Genomic DNA, 21,909 nt, shown 5'->3' on the forward strand with positions numbered 1-21,909 from the left:
CAAAACATCTTTAACTGCAGCAAAATCGAAGAGCATGGAAAATGAATAGGTTTGGCGGACAATAGGATTTCATAGGCGGGAAAATTAGAAAAAAGTAGATTATGGAAATGAAATTACTCCCCCCGTCGAGACAAGTGATAACTTTTACATTTACTAGCACAATCAATTATAAGAAAGGTATTTAGCTACTATACAGATAAAATTTTTTCTGTCAAATACAAAACGTTGATGATTGTTCAGAAATGTAGTTGAAAATGTTCAGTAGTCAGTCATATGTAGAATTACGCTAGATACATATGGGTTACTAACACAAACGACACTTGTTTCACACTATTGGACATTTGAAATGATCACTGAAGTTTTGAATTTGTTCGGATAGTTCCCAGTTCATTAAAGTCATCAAGGAGCTCCCCAAATGGCAATTGATTTCCTGACGTCGGTGTCTTTTCGTTTGTGCTTGACTATGGAAATAAAATATAATATTTTTTCCAAAAGAAAATGGGATTCTTAGCAGATTTTGATAAACTAACATAATACATGGCACATGATACTTTTTTCACCATCACATTCTCTCTCTCTCTCTCTCTCTCTCTCTCTCTCTATATATATATATATATATATATATATATATATATATATATAACGGTTTAAAGGATTGCAACATCGAACTGAATGCTAAAGGTGTATGAGCCTAGTGTTTGTTTCTCTATTCGTCTCACTACTAATCTTAAAGATGGAAAGATACTTATATTTCAGTTCTAGTAACTCTGAGCAGCGTATCAGAAAGTTATGATAATTAAAAATGCTTATAGTACTAAAAGTTAGCTTAAAAAGTAGTAGAAACAAAACCTTAACTAATAAAAACATTTCTATTATCTGATTGTATTACTAGAAGTGGGAACAAATTACTCGAACTATTAGACTTGTTGCGTATATAGCCTTTTACTCATAGTTCTCGACTACAAACTATGTACAGAAGTAACAACGACAGGCCGAACTTACTTTACTCTTCCGGTTCGGAAACTCCATCTCAAAAAATACTCTGCTTTGGTTACTTTCAGAATAATTTATCAAACAGAGGAAGTTTGTTAGTGATAGAATCAACACATCCATCCACGACTTTGTAAAATACATAAAAAACTCTGGATGCATTTTTGGATCCGCTGCGTAAGGCAAAGCTGTGTGCAGATTAATCAACTTAATAATAAAACATTACCACACCAACTTTGCCATTCCTCTTTTCCAAAGGAAAACTGCGAAGAAAGTGATTCGAAAAACTCAGTCATTTTTGCTTGACGTTTCTTTATTTTAGCCTGCACTAAGTATGTACGAAAAACATGCACTTTGAGCTCATTGGCAGCAAGTTGTTTATCACCTGACAACCGGTGAAATAGTGTATTTTCTAAGAAATTCCACTGATTGGTCAACTGAGTTAAATTAGAATCGTAGATCGCTTCTTGAAGTTGATCGATAATGTCTAATGGCTGAAACTAGATACACCATTATTAACCTAAGCTAATTACTTTTCCTCTACTTTTTTCTTTCGAATGCTCAATTTCGAATGCATTCAGTGTGTCTTTGAAATTCTTCGATAATAAGTAGCGTCGAACAAAACGCTCACAAACACCATCTTGCATCTTTACTCTCCTAAAAGAACCAAAGTACTACATTAAGGCGGCTATTACCTTATTGATAAAATGAGATAAATAACGTAACAGACGAGAAAGTTACAAGCCACTGGTATACCGAATTTCTTTGATATCATAACCGCCGTAGGACGTTTGCCTACCTTTTCGATCATAATGTGACAATATTACTTGACTTCTGGTTTGCGCATGTCGCTTACTGGAATGACATCAGCAGATTAGATCATTCTAAGTGTACTATCTGAAAAATAACTGGGTGGATTGTATCCTAACAATATTTACTAATTATTACACTGAGACTAAATAGCGGTATTACTAATTGTATATTTTACAAGTGTTTTACAGAAAATCAACACGACAGCAGTTTGATACTAAAGTGACCTGGAGTATGTGGATGACATAGTATTGATGTGTGATGATACTCGAAACGCAAAAATCGCAAATAATTGAGAATTGGTGTCCATAGGCATGTACTTTTTAAATCCAACTAGCGGGGACCCACGCCTGCCCTCACTTTCGGTGGTGAGACGTTTAGTCAGTCACAACGTAGAACTTCGTGCGTACGTACATCAGTTTGAGTTGCCATACCATATTAGCACAGAGATACAAGTGTCGATTCAAATCTCATTGTAGTAGAGGTAGTAAGAGTGTAAGCAGTGATCCGAAAGATTAGGGTTCGAAGATATTATTCAAGGAGTATAATTCAGTGAAACAAATTTGGAAATAGAAAAAAGATAGGGACATGAAGAATTCAGAAGATTAGAATTTGGGAGGACACAAAGAGTGAATACACCTTCGCCATGGCAAACGATTTTGAGCCATGTCATTCAAGGTTTCTAACCATCGGTTGCTATCATCTCGCGGATCCCAACATGGCTTAGTCCACTTGTCAGCGACTTCATGGATTTATGCCCACGTTTTGGTTTGGCCACCCCTAGCTTTTTACCACCTACTCCTACACCATAAAATGTCGCACGTCGGGGCAGTCGGTGGTTGGGCATACGTAATACGTGTCAGAAAGTTTGTTTACCTAAGCAGTTGTGAGTGCTCGTGGTACTGTTAGATGAAATTAATCTATATGTAGTGGATAGAGCGGCTTTCGCCACTTTGGTGCTGTCATTATGTTAGTTTAGCTGTAAAATGTTGAGTCTAAAACCCATTAGTGGGAGCAGTCCTACTTTGTGGTTGTGATATCCGACCTTTCGGACTTGAGAATGTTAGATAACTCTCTGTTTGATCATTTTTACCTCCGGATGATCGGTGACATTTAATAACATCATGTTAATAATGAGGAGATTCAGGGACGTGATCGGGTACACAGACGACAATCATGAGGAACCGGGTGCGGAGGCCTAGGACACAAGTAGGAATGTCATCCCAGATAATTCCACTCCGTCAGTTACTTAACGTTACAAGTGAGTGGAGACGTGGCCATTTTATAATATGGCACCATGGTATAAAAGGATGTAGAGAACTGGGATCTGTCAATCACAACTCCCTAGTTAGGCTCCCAGATATAGTGCAACTCAGTGGCTTGATATATCATACTACTCGGGACAGAAGCCAATAGCATTCTTGCTGTAGTTTTCCACTACATTTTTCATAAAAATGAAAGTGAATCCTTCGGTTGGGAGAATACTTTCTGGTTGAGTTTTTTAAAATCAGGACTCTCGTACTATAAGTTACTCGAGTAACGAGACCTCGTTTACTTGTTTACTTTGATTACACTCCGCCTACATGCATGCCTTCACGATATTAGTTCTCTACGGCGGATACTTATTTTAGAGCCCAGTTGTATCAGTACTCGCTTCGGTGGTACATATACTAAAATTGGAACGATGCAGAGAAGATTAACATGGCCCCTGCGCAAGGATGATACGCAAAATCGTGAAACTGAAATGGATACTTAAGACAGTAGGATGCATATGAGCTTCAGAATCTAACCAGGGAAATACCATTTACATTGCAAAAATGATATTTTTCGTCTGTTCAGTGAATTAGATGATCAGAGAAAAGTCTACTCTACGTTACTTAACGTACCAACAGTAACCACTTATGATTGATTAATACCACTTGATACGGATCAGTCGATTAAAAAGGTATGGTGTTAGTTGAGAGCGGCATTTGAGGAAGTAACAGCTTCTATTCTATGGTCATATTAATGTGAGCTATCCCAAGGGCCTCCATAGGACCATGAGATATGAACGATATTAAAACGTGAGAAATATTTCTAGGACTTGATTTTCATTACCGGTCGTGGAGCATTGAGGCTTTAGTACCGAAACGTCAGGAATTGATGTAAACTGCTCGTCACAAAGACGAAGTAGGCATATGATAGACATCCATTTAAAATAACTATTCATACATTAAAAGGAGGGGAATTCCGTCGCTAGTGTGATATTAGAACTTGTACATATGGTTCTGATGACCTTAAGTCCTAGTAAATTAGAAGGCTCGGAATTCTAGGTTTCGAAATTATTTTCAGTGTGACGGTCCGCATTGGTAATGCTAACCGTCGATGGTAATCCAATAGTGGAGCACTACTTCCGTAAACAAGAAATCCGAAGATTGAAAAGTAATTGTAAACTAACAGTTTTGAATAGTGCTGTGGGTAGGAAGACTACTGGAGCATGAAGACAGAGGTGTGCGAAGGTCTTGAGCGGCTATCTGGAAACAAAAAATTCCTTCGTTTTATATTTTTAATACTTGAGACGAAATAGTGTGATTGGCAAGTGGATGCCAAGTTGGTATTTCGATTGAATTGCTTACGATCACTGATTAAAACGCGTAAAATCTTCTCCCTTAATTTTAAAGACCTGAAAATTGTAAATTTTCGGGTTGTGAGGCTTCGACAGAGGATGATGCCGAAGCCACTCTGGGTGAAGCACGAGGCCACCTAAATAGGCTTCGGATCTGTTATACCAACGCCCGGAGCTTACTAAATAAGCTACCGGAACTAGGTGTACAGATTGACTCAACTAGGCCAGACATAATCGCAGTCACAGAAACATGGCTGACGCCGTCTATAGATAGTAGGGAACTTGATTTCGAGGGTTTTACATTAGTAAGGGCCGACAGAACACAAACGCGTAAAGGAGGGGGAGTAGCTCTATTCATTAGGAATGCTATCCCATTCACCATTATCGACAGTGTATCCCATGAGAGTGGGACGTATGAATTAGTTAGCTGCCGCCTGAAATGCAGGGGACAAGAGTTGCTACTTAGTTTGATCTATCGCAGTCCAAGCTGTGAGGCAAACGAGGTCCTGCTAAGCAGTCTCAACACTTTATCACGAAGTGATCGATGTCTAATCCTAGGGGACTTCAATGCACCCATGGTGGACTGGGGAAATCTGCGGACTGAATCGTCAGCAAATTCCTTCGAACAGGAACTAGTTGATGCGGTAATCACATGTGCCCTAGTGCAACACGTGAAGGAAGCAACGAGGTACGACCCGGGTTCTGCATCATCCTTACTAGATCTTATATTGACTCATTATGAGGATGATGTTGCAAACCTGGATTACATGCCACCCCTAGGCAAAAGTGATCATGCAGTTTTAAGCTTTGACTTCCATATAACTGTCGATCACGAGTACGCTTCAGCTCAATCCAGACCTAACGTCTGGAAAGCAAACATACCAGACATCATGAAATCAGCATCATCAGTAGATTGGAAAATAGACCCAGAGTCATCAATCGAAACGGCTTGGGACATATTCCGGAATTTATACTTAGAAGTTACCGCCCCCCACATCCCTTGGACTACACCTAAGAGAACGAGAAACTCCCCACCGTGGTTCAGTAGGGAGGTTCGCATCCTTCTCCGTAAAAGAAGGAAAATGTGGGACAGATTTAGGTTACTGGGGACTGACGAGGCAAAATCTCAGTATCAAAAGGCTCGAAATACCTGTGCCTCAACCCTCCGTAAGGCCAGAAAGCTGTACGAAGAGAAAATCGTTAGGGAATCCATAGAATGCCCTAAACGCTTGTATTCGTATATAAACCAAAGGACAAAAAGAAGAAGAAATGTTCCTTCACTATGGGGAGACAGTACTGCCACATCACTAGTGGAGGACGACTTTGGCAAAGCTCAAGTATTCTCTAAATACTTTAGCGATGTATACACCATAGAAACACCCTTCTCACCAGTCCATGAAAATCCCCCCACACAAGCACTGGACAGCGTAACCATTAAAGAACTCGATGTCTTTGGTCTGCTAGTTAAGCTTGACATAGGTAAATCCACTGGACCCGATGAACTGCATCCTAGGTTACTAAAGGAATTAGCTAACTTTGTTGCGAACCCTTTAAGTGTATGTTTTAATCTATCCGTAACCCAGGGTCGTCTACCAAAAGACTGGAAGAACGCCATAGTAAGTCCAGTCTTCAAAACAGGTACAAAACATAAGCCTGAGAATTACCGACCAATTAGCCTAACTAGTGTGGTTGTTAAAATCTTAGAAAAGATTATTCGGAAGGAGCTGTTAAAGTATCTCGATGAAAACCGGCTCCTCTCCGAAAAGCAGCATGGTTTTAGAACAGGTTACTCTTGTCTCACAAACTTATTAGTCGCTCGTGAAAGCTGGTGCGCTCTTAAGGACCAAAAATTACCTATAGACGTAGCTTACATCGATTTCAGCAAAGCTTTCGACAAAGTTCCGCATAACCGGCTATTATATAAGCTAAGGAATGTCGGGATTGGAGGCAATCTATTGATGTGGATAAAAGACTTCCTGGTTGGGCGTCAACAAAGAGTAAGGGTGAACTCCAAGTTGTCTAGCTGGGAAACTGTGCTTAGTGGAGTCCCCCAGGGTACAGTTTTGGGGCCAGTGTTATTCCTCCTGTACGTAAATGACCTCCCTCGTCTACTATCGTCATCGGTCTTACTCTATGCTGATGATGTCAAGATATGGAGAGCGATACAAAGCAAGGGCGATAGCTTAGAACTTCAAAATGACCTGGAGAGATTATCTGAATGGTCCCAAACCTGGCAATTGCCGATAAACACTTCCAAGTGTATTGTGATGCATATTGGCCACCAGGGTACAGATACATACACGATGAATAACACTGAGTTACCTATTGTTCAGGCACACAATGACTTAGGCGTCATCGTTAGTCAAGACTTAAAGACTACTGCACACTGCCGTGCAATAGCCGCCAAAGGTTTTAGGACTTTATGGTCCATACGCAGGGCTTTTAGGCATCTTGACGCTAAAACGTTTCTGACTTTGTATACAGTGTTCGTACGTCCTAAACTTGAGTACCGCATACAAGCAGCTAGCCCCTGCCTAAAAAAAGACAGTGAACTCTTGGAAAGGGTTCAGAGAACAGCAACTAGGCTGATTCCCGGAATAGCGAAGCTCCCGTATGGTACTAGACTGACCAAGCTAAACCTATTCCCGCTGTCATATAGAAGAATCAGAGGCGACTTGATTACAGTTTTCAAATTGCTTAATGACAAATTTGCACCTGATATGCCCTCATTTTTCTTGTCTTCCAAAACAGAAAATCTACGAGGACACTCCAAAAAAGTTCACAAGCCCCGAACGAATTACTTGTCAGCTGACTACCGACTTTCCCATCGAATAATCAACGAGTGGAATTCATTACCTCAGCACGTGGTTGAGGCTCCATCCGTCGACTCCTTCAAAAGAAAGTTGGATCAGCTGAGAGACCATCATCGCCAGGACTAACACAGGCCATCAAGCCTCCTGTCCTTTCCAAACTGAAACTGAATAACAAAAGAAATTATTTCAGAGTTCTGCATTAAGGAAAGGGATTTTAGTCTTCAGTAATAAGGATAGTAGGTTGATGAACCTGTGTTAATCCTGACAGATTGCCTTCCAGTGAAGGTCCAGCTTCTCCTTGAAAATGTTCACTGATGTGGCTGATACCTCTTCTTCGGGTAATGCGTTCCAGTCATTGACCACTCGATTTACGCAGGTTTAATCGTTTTTTAACCTTTTAGCACGACGTTAAGAAATTGATCGAAAACTGGGTTCTGACCCACTCGACTATGCACGGTAGAATAAATTCCGAGAGGGACGCCATTTCTGGAGGATGGTCATTGACTAGAACCCGACCTAAGAAAACTGTCCCAGCCACGTCGATGGACACTTTTAAGGAAACTAGGCCTTCACAGTAAGTTGCTGCGTAGATAAACACAGGTCAGTTGACCTAATGAGTGGATGTACATTCCATTAAGAACTGATGTTATAGCTGACGCTCCAATTCAGAATATCGATGAAACACATGACTACATATAATATTCTTATTACTGAAGTGTCTGTAAATTTGCGTACGCTTTAGTATGACTAACTTGAGAGTGTGGTTCAAATTATCGTAATACAGACATACCTTAGAACGAAAACATCACGTCTGGCGTCGACTACCAATCACTGAACCGTAACGCGATATTTAAATATGTGCACAAATGGTTCAAATTGTACTAGACGGAATAGAAAATGTTTTTGACAAACAGGCTTCCATATCTAGTAGCAGTGAATCATCAATGTCTTCAGATAGGAACCCAAGTATATATAACAATTAAAGGAAAAATATTAGTAAATTATAGTGAGATACTATTCTGAGTTCCTAAGAATATGTCACGTTTTCTCTTAAAACAGCTCCCGGCAATTCGTTTGGACTACCTCAGTTGGCAAAGGATCACATAGTTTGACTGCTCCTAGGGAGCAGAAGGTGTCGATATAGTCTGTCCCACTATATTATGTCTCCAGTTTCTGGGTGTTACCCCTAAGTTTTTTGTTGAGACCGAGCTTAAGTGAGTATTTCAGAGGATGCTCAGAAGTGTCTAGGATTCTACAAGTCATTGGAAGGTCATCTCTGAGACACTAATACTCTAATGGAAAAATATTCACGCACTGATGAGTTAAACAACTATCTGTACAGTTGACAGTTCACAATTTGCTGAGTAAGAACCACATTACCTAAAATCTGCATCTCATTAGATCTGATAGTAGTAGTTTCTGTTCAGTGAAAAAAGGTAAGAAGTAACTCCACTGTCCCCTGCTTAACAAACACTTGGAACTAATCTAATGTAGAAAGATGATATTCATGTTATGTTTGTAAGTTTTACAGTGTGTACATGTCTCACAGATTTTCTACCGCTGATGATCATCCGTCCAAGCTAATGTAACGTTCACCATGTCAGAATAAGGATATTTTATTCTAGTTGTGTTGTTTGTCTATGTTGGCTCCTGTGTACATAGATTGTCTTTCCTAAATCTACTGAACAGTGAAGCCCATTTGTTTAGGTACTACTTACATGACTAAGACGGTCATCAAACGTTCAGTGTCTTGTAAAACGAACTTGTTATTCAGGAATGTAACCAATCCTCAATTACTTATCTTAACCAATAAGACCTATGAAATAGATTCTCAAGTCCTAGAAGGATGTCACCAAGGACCTGAAACCATCAATTAGCACAGATACAAGTTGACAGACATCAAATAGTTTCCACTGTTACATCGAGTATCCGTATTTTCATTACACATTACTACTATGGTGAGTGACATACTGTTTCTCAAGATGTCTATTTTGACGTATAATAACACAAAATATATTTTAATGAATCGTAAGTGTGGCTCATTACCTTATCGTGCATGTTATGAGATTGGAGATTTAGAACACATTTGATTAAGTCTTAAAAGTATTAAATTTCGCTTATTGTCGTAATGGCTTATTATTACAGTATTTTCGGGTTGTATAAATCTCGTCCTAAGAGTGGGAGGATGAATTTATTATTGTCACAGGCAGTGTATGGTTCACCTTTTTCCTCGAACAACTTGAAATCCTTAGATTTCTATGTTCTAGTACGATCCATGGAAGTTTCAGCATTTGGGCTACTGGACAAACACTGCTCATACTAAATGCTGCAAATTGTCAATTAAAGATTATAGTTCTTCGCGAGTTATTAGTCGGTGAAACAGTGCCGTTAATATTGTGTTCGAAAATATGTAAGAGGGTATAAGATGGATTTGTCTTCATTAGCTTCTAAAGAAGTTACTGATGTTTTACTTAAAGGTTTGATTGTCTCGTATGAGAATTTTACTGAAAGGATGAGAATTCAGCCCACAGATTTTCAGATTCAGTTTTGTATAGTAAGGACAGAAGGCCTACATCCTTTGTTATTCGTTTTCTGGTATGCTTTTGTGAGTGTCTAGTCTTCTCTTGAATGAGTCGATTGAAGTGTGAACACCACTGCTTCATGTAACAGATCCCAAGAATTGATGACTCGGTGTGAAAATCTGTATGCCACGGGTACTTTGCTCGTTCTTGGCTTTTCTACTCGCCTGTTATGTCCTCTGTGATGTCTCAACCTAGTAAGAGGAAAAAGAGAATATATTAGGTCAAAAATTATTTATTGGTATTCTATTTATCAAAATCAGATCACCTTTTATTTTGAGGTAGGACAGAGTAAAGAAATACAGCTCTTCAAGCCACTCTTAGTGTGGTCAACTCCGGAGTTATGGAATTGCACGGGTAACTGCCCCTCGTGCTTTTCCGTGATATCCAGGTCACCATTGAAACAAGGGCTTGAAACGTGAAAGCAGTTTTCAAGTTTAGTTCTCACTAAGGTTGTGTATACTGTTGTGAACATGATAGAATCTAACTTGGTGAATGTCCGTCTTAAAGCCTAGAGGGTTCGAAACTCCTTAACTGCAACCTCCAGACAGTGGGCTGTGGTTTTGACATCATGACTCACTTTCACCTAATGTCCTTGTGAGACCGGGCCACGGGTACAAGCACTTCCCTATTTACATTTGCATCCCGGAAGTGCATGTAGACACACTTTGCCGCACTGACAGTCATCAGCTACTCTTTAGAGCAGCTATTCACATTATTTACGTCTGCCTGAAGTGCACATGCATCTGCGTCTCCCGTTATTTCTCGCTAGATTTTCGCATCATCAGCGTATACTAACATTTGGGACTCAACTATACTTGGGAGATCATTTACACACAGTATTAAAAGGAAAGGACCTAGAACATGATCTAGCACTAATACACTAAGTACTGGTACCCAGGTCGAGCGCTTCGTATTTATTCTTACTTTATGACTATGACCTACCAGGAAATCCTTAAGCCATTCTAGAAGAGGTCCGTCATTGTCAAGTTTTTCTAGCTTCAATAGCAGTCTATTTGTCGTCACCTTGTCAAATGCTTTGCTAAAGTTTGTGTAGATACCATCTACTGATTTTCCATTTTCCAGAGCCTCTGTCTATTTCTTCCTTGCTATAAAGAGGTTTGTTGTGCCATATAAACCTCTTCTGAGACCATGCTGTTCACTGCTTAACAAGTTCTCTCCACAAATGTCATTATGGCATTTTTAACTATTCTTTCCAGTATTTTAAGTACGACACTGGTGAGGTTGACTGGTATGAAATTTGATGGAAGTTGTTTTGGTCCTGTTTTATGTATGGAAGTAACGATCACATCCTTCCAGTCCATGGGTAACACACCTTAGCCAAGTGAAATATTGAATATCATAGTCAGTGGGGATATATTGTGCGATTTGTCTCAGAATTTCGGGATGTAGTTCATCCGGTCCTGTTAGCTTTTCAGTGTCTAAGGTGCTGAGAGCCTTAAGTACATTGTTTTCATCAAAATCTACGGTGAGCAGACGGTTTGTTGACTTTGTATTTGGGTCTGGTTCTTCGTCTAGAAGAGGCTCCTGAGTGAAAACTGCCCCAAAATAGTATGCTAGAGCCACTGTTTTTCCTGATCATCCTCTGTCGTTTCAGATCCGCACCCTTCCTTAGTTATGTTGGGCATCCAATTCTGCATCCCTGTTCTGTAATTTATATACGAGAATAGTCGCTTGGGCTGCTTGATCGCAGATTTTGCTAACTGCACTTCATATTTTCTACAAGCTTCCCTGACTTCAATCATACACTTATTTATTACCGACCTGTGGCGTTCCTTATTACTTGCTGTGCCAATTCTGATGGAAACGTTCCAACACTTCTTCTTTTGTCTTATTAAACATCGAATATCCCGGCCTATACAGGGATGGCAGTACTTTTTCTACCTTGGCACTGTCCAGGGTATACATGGTCGAGCTACCTGGTAGTATAGCCGCCTGAAATGTGTCTATGACTCTTCTACTGATGCACCTGAGTGAGTCATCCAGTTTTCAGCAGATGCTGCGGAGTTTATCGCCTCTATGTGTGCCTTACGTATGTTACGACGGGTCGGCGCAAGTGTTTGACAGGCAACTTCAACCATGAACTAGAATAAGATGACTACATGATCATTTCTCACCAGAGGTGGGAAGAAAGTCGTTTGACTGACAACATCAACATGTGTGAAGACTAAGTCCGAGACGAGGTGCTTCCTAGTTCATATCTGGTGGGATATCTGATGTGATGTAATAAAGCTAGTGCAATTGAGGTTCCTAACACTTCCCAATCAAATGACTTTGCCAATGACCCTACTTCTAAGTTTACCCAGTTTATATACAGTGCAATAAAATCACCAACTATAAGGCTTTTGCCCTTATTGCACCACGACTTAAGTTTGCTTAGGAGGAAGTCATCTACCAAACACTATGTACTGAGGTATATTACAACTAATTCAATATCTTGCTGTCTACATTTCAGCCTGAAACGCACCAGTTAACATGTCACTGAATCATGTGCCACTGTCTCAACAGCTCGTATAGTTGAGGTAATTTTTGTGTACAGAATAACCCCACCTTTCTCACGGTTTAATCTATCAGTCCTACTGGATAAAGAGCAAGTCAAATGAATTTCATTATCGAAGACTTCTGACGTTGCCATGTTTCTGAGATAACAATGACATCCGGATTTTCTATTTCCACCATTGTCTTGAGCTGCACTATTTTATTTTGTAGTTTGAGAGCATTTGCGTAGCATACCTTTTGTTCTGTGGAGAACTTACCCTTACCACCCAGAGTGGTTTGGGGATCGTTTTGCTCTAGAATTTACGATCTGGAAACCTTTAGGAACGAGGTTTCTTTCACCGTTTCGGCGGCGCTCATTTATTCCTACTTCTGACGATAGTCTCTTGAAAACGTCAATCAGGCTGAGATCCTCGAGGACATACGTTCTGTATCCAATCAGTTTGCGTCAGTTTCTCAGTATCAGGTTTCTTTTTTCAACCGTAGCAAAGGTGGCTTTTCTGAGTAATTTCAGAATGCACTTTTTGTGTTGTTCGATAAAGCTTACAGATACTAACTCCTGAAACTGTTTCTGGGAGTAGCCTGCTTACTAAGGACTTGATGTGACTTAGGTCGTGCTCAAATGCAGCCTTCGGTCCCTTGTCGGAAGATTCTCTTAGCTTCGGAAACGTGACTGACCTATCAGTGATGTCTGTCTTAACAAACTGTGGAATTTTAATTCACTGAAATCGTGTTTTCCCTGCAATCCGGTTTGGCGCCAAACGCAAAGGTCTCACTCTATCTTCTTAATTTTCTTTTTCCGGGTGTGACTGTGAACCAATAATTTATCTTATTTTGTCTCTTGCTCATATCCTCTACGTCGCTCGAATTTCGCTCCCATGTAGTCTGTTTTCGGTTGATTTGTGGATTCCGGACTAAAACCGTAGATCCACATACCTTAGTGCTGCCTACAATTTGTTTCTTCTCAGCGTGCTTTTTCTTTTTCCTTGTAACAGTGCTGATATATTTATGCTTGTTACCCGTTTCTCCAATGAGGTTCGCCTTCATGGTCCATTCAAATCCAGAGCTGAGCTCAGGATAACGCACGCTTCTTCCTCGAAAGCAGACTTTCGCTAATCTACTACTGTTCAAGTACAGGGTAATTCAGTCTTACTTAAAAGATGGACAGTCCGTCTTGTTCTTTAACAAGCAGTAAATAGAACATCAAATGATCCGTAGGAGGGGAGAATAGTCTAATAGTTGGTCTTCAGCATGGGGTACTCCTGCTATACCTTTATAGTCTGATGGCAGGACCTCTGGTATATGTGCCGATAACAGATTAACACTGAACCCCAGTTTGTTGAAGCAGACTTACACCATGGTGGGAGCTGAAAACATCCTTAATTGAATCCTTGGTTCTAATGTATTATAGAAAGTTGGTTTATAAGATGACTATCATCAAATTTTCTTAGATCAGCTCCAACTCACTTTGACAACAATTAACACTCATGTTGGCCCATCCAAGTATCTATACCATCCCTTTAGTTTCAGTTGTTTTCTTGTCATATATCAAGAAGTGGTGATCCGTAGCACGCTCTTAAGCTCCTATGGTTCAACTATAGGGTATGGCTTTGAACACTCATGACTCTGAGATTCACCACTCTAGGTGTTGAGAATCCACAGAAGTTATGGAATATCGTATAAATGGCCTTCGAACAGCTAAGGGATTACAGATTAAACATGACACACAGCAAAATATAGAAGAAATAGAAAACCTGATCAAAGCAAAATAAATATCAGTGTCCTAGTGCATGCGTAAAGAAGAGATTCGCTTACTTTTACTCGTACATGTGCTTATGTAATGGGACATCTATGTGAATATTTTATTAAAAAGGAAATCTACTACTTATGCTGGGTTTCAGAAGGTGCTCATAGGCATTGTGACTGTACACTAGCATGAAATTCACATTTCTATGCGCTTATAATGATGACGCGATAATTCTGGTTCCTAACCGTATAATTCCTTCAAACCGATCATACCCTACCTTGCATGATATACTACTTGAAGTTGAGTAGTGGATAGAAAACAGTAAAGGTCAAAGTAGATTTTGCCTTGTTGGTGTGGTCATTCTGGATTTACATTTCATTCCTATGTTAGATGTATTATTCAGCCGTTAAGATTTCATTTGTTTAGGAAGTATTCTTAAGAATAAGGAAGTCCCTATGACTTGGAATTCCAGAAATTCCAGTTTGCTCGTCTCCTGGCCTTTTCGGAGACAATGCGGAGTTCAAAAGGCGAAAAAAAGATGATTATCGCTAATAACTTCCTCCCAACAGTGTGACGTAAATCACAACAAATAACAGAAGATCAACTTTTAAAGACTTTATAAGTACATGCTAGTTGGAATTTTGCTGGAAAATCTTTTTTTTAACAGGCAGAAAGAACAATTCTTACAACATTTTGTCAATCCCAATCCTCGAAGTTATTCAAGGAATAATATTCTGCTGAAAGAAAAAGAGTGGATCAATATAATTTGCTTTGAAGCTGCAGAATCAACCACAAATTAAGCATCAGACAGGAAATAATAGGATTCTAAGACTAATTGCAGGTTATTGACAACACGTGTCCCTAAAACAGAAATGCACTCAAATCTCATTTATATATAGAACGGGAGTAATCGGTTCGTGCAGTGATGACAGTAACACCGTAATCTGACATGGCAATTGTCAGAGGGAAGTGTTAAGCAAAACAAAAATGAAACAATTATCGAAAAACTCAACAACGCCAAGGATTTAATTTGTTTCAGAACTATAATAACGCGATAAATGTAAACAGATAAAAATATTCAGACGCACTATACGTAAATACAATGAGCGATAGATGAAGCCCTACGAGCAAAAGAAAACATAATATAAGGTCCAAACTAAGGTTTGAACTGAAGAACAACTATCTAGGTAGTTTAGACAAGCGCTATTGCTCAGTTGAATCCGAAACAAGGTGATTGGGTAAATAACGGTTCTTAATTTTATTATAAATACAAATGTACATTATAACCTAGGCAAATATTACCACTCAATTATTCAACCAATAGTTGTTCCCCCAATAATCGATCTAAATTACAATAAATAAAGAAATTGATAAGAAATGTATAAGAATTACTAATAGTAGCGAACAAATATTATTCTATCCTTTCCGGATGGATCAGATTCATTCAAAAGATAATTTTTGGTTGCTTCAATTCGCAATCAAAAGCGCGAAATCACAGTCAATGCAAACAACACAATCAAAGGGGGAAAAATCAATATGGGTGCCGCCAAGACTAAGTATTAACTAAAACAATATAAACGCAGTTCAGGAAAAGACGTAGAAACTCAGTGAATACGTAAGAAAAATAAAAACTATGATAAAATACAAATACTACCATCTCAAATGGAACCAAAAAGACTGGCAAAATGTACGACTGAAAGATACAATAGGAATAAATTACAAGTGTAAACATGGATTTTCACACATAGAACCTTAAAAATGTATCCTATAATCAGTAGTTGATAAATTTAATGCATGAATGATGAATGTTTACTCACGTTTAGGCACATATGTGCAAGAAGACATACCAGCTTTTCCAGCCAGGAAAGGGAGGGTCAGAGCATTAAAATGATGTGACCTAGACGTAGGATCATGTTGAGAAGGCAGTTGTATCATGGTCATTTAAATATATTGGTGTAAGACTGACGATTTTACAGTGTGAAAAGCCTTTTCCTTTCAATCGTATCTCTAGCTCCAACCTGACTTCAGAATTACACCTGTTTACTATTCTCTTACTCAACATTTAAATCTGATAACTTTTAAACAGGAGTGATATCAGTTTGTGGCATATTAACATTTCATTGACTGGACGATACTTTCACTGTGAAAAAATGAGTCACTTCATTGACTACATCGTCTCACTAACTTTAATCCGATGAGTCTGCTATAAGAAGGCCCCACCTAATCGTTCCCTATTACCTCATGCTACTTCTATACATCAACCCAAACAATGAAAAGACTTGGAAAGTGAGTATGGACTCTTTTCCGAGGTTAGTTTTTCATAGAGGACTGCGTCTATGAGATTTTCTAAAACTTCCCAGCAAAATGACTAATATAGTCACGGTAACTGTCCGATCAAAAACGCGGAACGTTATCCCCCATTGTTTTAGGTATTCACGAGAATCTTGTTTTCTGGAACCTTCGAATCACCATAAGTAGAAAGCTTATTGAAGTTATAAAATATATATATTTGAAGGTACGTCTTCTCACCAATCATCTGAAGTATTTGATAAATGTGCATGTTTCGGGCGCACTTGATGGAGCTTGTGAAATTATGATCTAGTTTGTTATCAGCAGTACTATAGTAATAGATGCAATCCAAAAATTGCAGAGTTGTCACGATGTGATTAGTCAGGCAATGGTCGGATAGTCCATAGTTCGAAATATAGTGAAATGCCGAGTGGAGAAACGAGATGAAGAATTAGGTTCAGATAACCATTCAACCCCTTGCTGATATCCCTAGTCAATGTCTATTTACGTCACTTAAGGGCCATATTTGCTAGAGCTTGATGTTTAGACAAGTTTGTTTCGCTGAAGCCTGTAAAAGCTTTCCCCAACCAACCGATAAAGGGAAAATAAAGGCGAACAAAGGGGAAATAAAGCGGACGAAAGCGTAAATAAAGGGGAAATGTGGCTTTTTCGCCTGCACGTCGGTTATTTAGGGGAAAAGTCGATTTTTCCCCCTTACGTCGTATATTTGGGGGATATTTGTAGACAATTTGGCGTAACGTACAGTATTTGAACGAACCGCAATAAGGAACATTTTCTTAAGTATGTCAAAAATAAAGAATTATTACATTAAATTTATGAATATAATCATTATTACTCAAGCAATAAAATACGGACACAGGCCTTTGTATGTGCTGCACTTGTAATTACTTTTTCTGTTGTTTAGCTAAGGTGTTTCGACATGGTTGGCCGCCATCACAAATTACTTACACGATGCAGGTGAGTGACGTGCTCTCTGTTTTTTTTAGTTCCTTCTAACTGTTTACGTTGTTAGTCCTATAACATGAGTTTAAGCCAAGTCGGTGAAAGAGCTCGTAGACGTAGGGCAACCGTGAACTTGTCAAGAGTCCTCGGATGTCATAGATCTACTTATAACAGACGTTGGAATAAATTACGTACCGAATTTCTGAGGAGACATGACTTGCTTTCGTTTAGTAACTTTGCTATTGAAAGCACGACTACAGGTAACTGACTTTACCACCTATATATGTAGAAACTATGTCAGTTGACAGAGAAAGTAATTGTCGTGACATTCCTTCAACTGTATTACCTTCCACAAGCTGTAACAATGAAAGGCTTCTGGAAGATAATGGTAGGTGTATGAAGTTCATACGCTAATAAATTTCTTATAGGATGTTCTACCGTCAATTTGCCGTATCACAAGCCCTTGAATCGTAAAGAGAAGATGAACAGGATATTAATGTATTTAATGACATCCACCTCTCTGAGTATCCGAGATGCAGACAGGGTTCTGAATGAATTTCGCCTTCTCATACCAGACTTGCCGACGAGCATTAGAAGTCTCTTAAGGACGTGCACAAGTGTACAACCGAAGTCCATCAGCAGTGGGGTTTACTACCATCTTGGATTGAAGACCAACCTGCCAAGATATGTTGAACGTTGGTTGTGTACTTGTGATTTTGACACTCTGCAATTGTATATTAATGTAGATGGGCTTTCTATGTCAAGGAGCTCCAGTCAACATTTGTGGCCTGTATTAGGAAGGATCGTTGCCCCTAGACTTAGTGATGTCTTCATGATAGGGATCTACGGAGTGAATACTAAGCCGGCACAATTCAACGAAATTTCTGCCGATACCATTTCCGAAATAAAAGAAATGACTGAAACGGGTCTACTTAGTGTTAGGTTCAATAAATATATAGCTATTAAGTTAACTGCAGTAATATGTGATGCACCGGCTCGTTCTGATGTTAGGTACACTGTTAATCACAACGGAAAGGCAGGTTGCGACCGGTGTGTTGTAGATGATAGACGACTTGATGGAAAGATGACTTTCCCAAACGGTGAATATACGTTAAGAACTGACGACAGTTTCAGGAGTCAGACACAATCTATTCACCATCAAGGACATTCTTTGTTCGAAAGTCTGCCAATAGACATGACATCAACTTTCCCCTTAGATCCCATGCATATGGTTTACTTAGGTGTCACAAAGAAACTTGTGACTTTCTGGATAGAATTAGGACACAAGAGGCTAAAGAACGTGAACTCATGTGTAATTAGAAGTATAAATAAGTTGATATCTCGGTGCGTAGAAAGTACTCCCTCTGACTTTCAGCGTAAATGTAGAACACTAGACTACGTATCGGTATGGAAGGCGTCGGAGTGTAGGTTGTTTCTTCTATATTCAGGCCCTGTTATTCTTCGAAATATTCTGCCTGAACCTTTGTATCTAAATTTCAAACGTCTTGCTTTGTCTATGTACTTGCTTGCACATCCTCAGTTTTATAATAGGGTTATAGAATCTGTCAGGATGGATTTAAGGAATTTTCTAAGAAAATATGAATGTTGTTACGGATGTGAGAACTTAGTTTATGATGTGCATTCGCCACAGCATCTTCCTGACGATGTTCGAGCACATGGACCGTTAGATAGCTACTCAGAATTTCCATTCGAGTCTTATATGAGACAAATTAAGAAATCCGTACACGGTGGGTATTCCGTGGCTAAGCAAGCAGCTCAGCGTTACGCGGAACAAATGTCTTTCTGCGATAGGCTCCAGGTTGACATTTCGACTAATGATAACCCAGTGATAGGTAAGGCTGACTCACGCAAGCAAGTAATAATGTTTAGGAATAGCCAAATAAATTCATTTAAGCCTGATAACGTTGTAGTAGTAAACAGAAAGCCGGGATTGATAACTGATATCCAAGATAGTGGACTATTAAAATTCAGGCCATTTACAGACCCACAAAATTACTTTGAAGATCCATTACCTTCCACTAACAAAGGAATGTTTAAATGCTCCGTTGTTAGCAGTGAATGCAGTTGGGTTTCGAATAATGATGTTGACTGTAAATGTATGTCGATAAATTGTGTTAATCATTTGGTTATTGTCCCTTTGTTACACACTGTTATGTGATTGTATTTCCTCTAATTTCCTGTTGTGTAATATTTAGTCTCTCAACAATAAGTACGTAATCAGTAAGGCACCAAGCGAAAGTAAGTTGGTGATTGCAGCGGGACGTTGGGTTATTGGAGAAAAACTTTGTCTGTACCCAAGGGAGAACATTGATCTCCATCTGCAAAACAATGACCTACCTGAAGAAAATTGGTCTAAGTTCAAGTGCAGTGTTGTCCACAAATGCGGTTAGTTACAAACATGCAAACGATCGCTTCTTATAGAAAGTCTCAAATCTGCCAATGAATTGTTGGCAGCGTTCTAAATGTTCTATGCTACTAATCAGACCTCTTCGTCGGACGACAATACGTTGCCGTTATACACAGAAAAGCAAAAGAGGTCAGTTCAATTATCTTACTTAAATTTCGTAGAAGTGCATTGAAACGTAAAGAGGGTTTTATTTACAATTCCGTGGACATGGATGTCGCAGAGATGTAGGCTGGGAATAGCCGCGTCCAATATCCAAAACTTCGGATGTTTGAGAAGGTTGTCTCTCCGATTGCGGAGTAAGTATCTTTAATTTGGACATGTCTATTAAGCAGTTCGACACAATTAGACACCTCGCCCTCCACGTCCGAGGAGGTTGAGTAAGTCATTCCTACGATCTACTTCTATTTTTCCGATTTCAAAGAATGCATACTTTGCAGCTTAAAATGTTGGCAAGCTTGAGTGAACTGAATACAAATATGAAGCTGGTGCTCTCAAGGTTCACTGACCGCGAAGATCAGCGTCAATTTGACTGTGGACTATCCAGCCAACAGTTCCCTTTGTCATCTGAAGAGGAACTGTGAACTTTGGACGCTTGTCTAGAGCTAAAAGACGTGAGGGACAGATTTGTAAGCACACAACATGACTAATCGATTCCTGTCGTCATCTGTCAACGAGAAAGACATTGAGAAACTATATGACATGGCTGCGCAAAGTTATTTTCACGACATGAGAGACAAAGTACAGAAGCGTCATCGACGGAAGAAAGAACACGTATGTACGGCTTTAAAGTGATTATTGTTTTTGCATTATCTATAGGTAGAGTCTTCCGTGTTCAAGGATATAGCCGTAAGTTCAGCTTCAAGTACCTTGTTGTGCAAAACAAGTTTCCTAGATATAGTAACGTTTTTCTTCATTACATTTTATAATTCACTAGAATTGTTTGAGTCTCCATAGTCCAACAGGCCTGGTGGAAAGAATGAATACGTGAAATGCCTGGTCCGTGACAACGGCAATTACTTAAGGAGCATTGATGCTCTACCATCTGCCAACTGCTCATAACGTTGTACATTGATGAACTTTTTGTTTTCAACAAAAATTTGGAAATTATACCACATTTTAAGTACTTTGTATTATGCGTGTGCTGTGTTGTGGGAATGAAAACGAACACAGGAGGCGGTTGCGGTAAATACATCAGTGTGTATGTAGTGGAAAAGTAGACAATGTAGCGGATATTTAGGCTGATAATCGGCAAGTCGTCGGATATTTAGGGTAAAAGTCGGAAATTCCTCGGATATTTATGATAAAAGTCGGAAATTCGTCAGATATTTAAGGGAAAAGTCGGCAAATCGTCGGATATTTAGGGTAAAAATCGGCAATTCAGCGACATTTGAAAAACAGAGCGACAGAAAGGGGAAATTCCGCTTTATTTCCCCCGGACAGGCGAAAAAGCAGACATTTTGGCGCATTTCCCCTTTATTTACGACTTCTTTTCCAATGCATTTTCCGCTTTATTTCCCCTTTGTTCGCCTTTATTTCCCCTTTATTAGTTGTTTGGGTCAAGGCTTGTTAATGAACCATCCTAGGTAATAATTAATATGGATAACTACTTACTAGTATCGATTGAGCTGGTAAGTTATGAGTACTAATCAACACTACTATATGATAATACACGTGAGCAATAATCAGAAGACTGATACAATAATGGGTTAACAAGTGAAAATCGATCGAGAAAGGTAAACAAAGAAATGAAGATCAATAATGGTACTGCGTTTCTTTGGCCAGACTTACCAATGTAGAATTATGGTCTGCTTCGTTATTAGTGCTACTCCAATAATAGACCTAACCCTAAAATTGTAGATTTGTCATGATGTGATTACCTAATCTATAAGATCTTATGTGGAAGTCACATCATTGTCTACGCTGGCTCGTTCTGCCGCGAGAATCACCAATATAATGTTACCTACTTCTGGGGAACATATCTAGGCTGGAGATAAAAAATTATATTCAATATCAAGTGAGTTGTTACACAGAATGACCACGCCTGCAAGGCTGAGCCATACTATCCAATGAATTGAATTAATCTCTTCCTGTGTTCTCCACTGTTCGGTCCTTTCCGCGTTAAATATTGAATAGTCTTTCTCCCAGTTATCTCATGTTCAGCTTTGAGG

At 39.2% G+C, this 21,909-nt stretch overlaps 2 protein-coding genes across 2 annotated transcripts; one reads left to right on the forward strand and one right to left on the reverse strand.

The window, feature by feature from the left end:
- Positions 1-152: 152 nt before the first annotated feature.
- Positions 153-8,080, reverse strand: Smp_096720 (hypothetical protein). Its single transcript, XM_018797068.1, has 5 exons — positions 8,009-8,080; positions 1,524-1,647; positions 1,217-1,490; positions 1,003-1,178; positions 153-461 (listed from the first exon to the last, which is right to left on the reverse strand). Exons 2-5 carry the CDS (start codon positions 1,635-1,637, stop codon positions 351-353), a joined length of 675 nt encoding a protein of 224 aa, XP_018652146.1. The 5' UTR covers positions 1,638-1,647; positions 8,009-8,080; the 3' UTR covers positions 153-350.
- Positions 8,081-18,145: 10,065 nt separating this feature from the next.
- Smp_175190 (hypothetical protein) lies at positions 18,146-19,492 on the forward strand (the record flags this gene model as incomplete). Its single annotated transcript, XM_018797069.1, has 1 exon — positions 18,146-19,492. One exon carries the CDS (start codon positions 18,146-18,148, stop codon positions 19,490-19,492), a length of 1,347 nt encoding a protein of 448 aa, XP_018652147.1.
- Positions 19,493-21,909: the final 2,417 nt, after the last annotated feature.

The sequence above is a fragment of the Schistosoma mansoni genome, chromosome 4 (genome assembly GCF_000237925.1).
Source record: "Schistosoma mansoni strain Puerto Rico chromosome 4, complete genome".
NCBI classification, from domain to species: Eukaryota; Metazoa; Platyhelminthes; class Trematoda; order Strigeidida; family Schistosomatidae; genus Schistosoma; species Schistosoma mansoni.

Excerpts from the sequence above, each read along its gene's own strand:
- Smp_096720 (XM_018797068.1), bottom strand. The coding sequence starts at position 1,637 with ATGCAAGATGGTGTTTGTGAGCGTTTTGTTCGACGCTACTTATTATCG. Across the intron at positions 1,491-1,523 it reads AAGAAAAAAGTAGAGGAAAA|TTTCAGCCATTAGACATTAT; the intron begins GTAATTAGCTTA and ends TGGTGTATCTAG. Across the intron at positions 1,179-1,216 it reads GGAATGGCAAAGTTGGTGTG|CTTTGCCTTACGCAGCGGAT; the intron begins GTAATGTTTTAT and ends ATCTGCACACAG.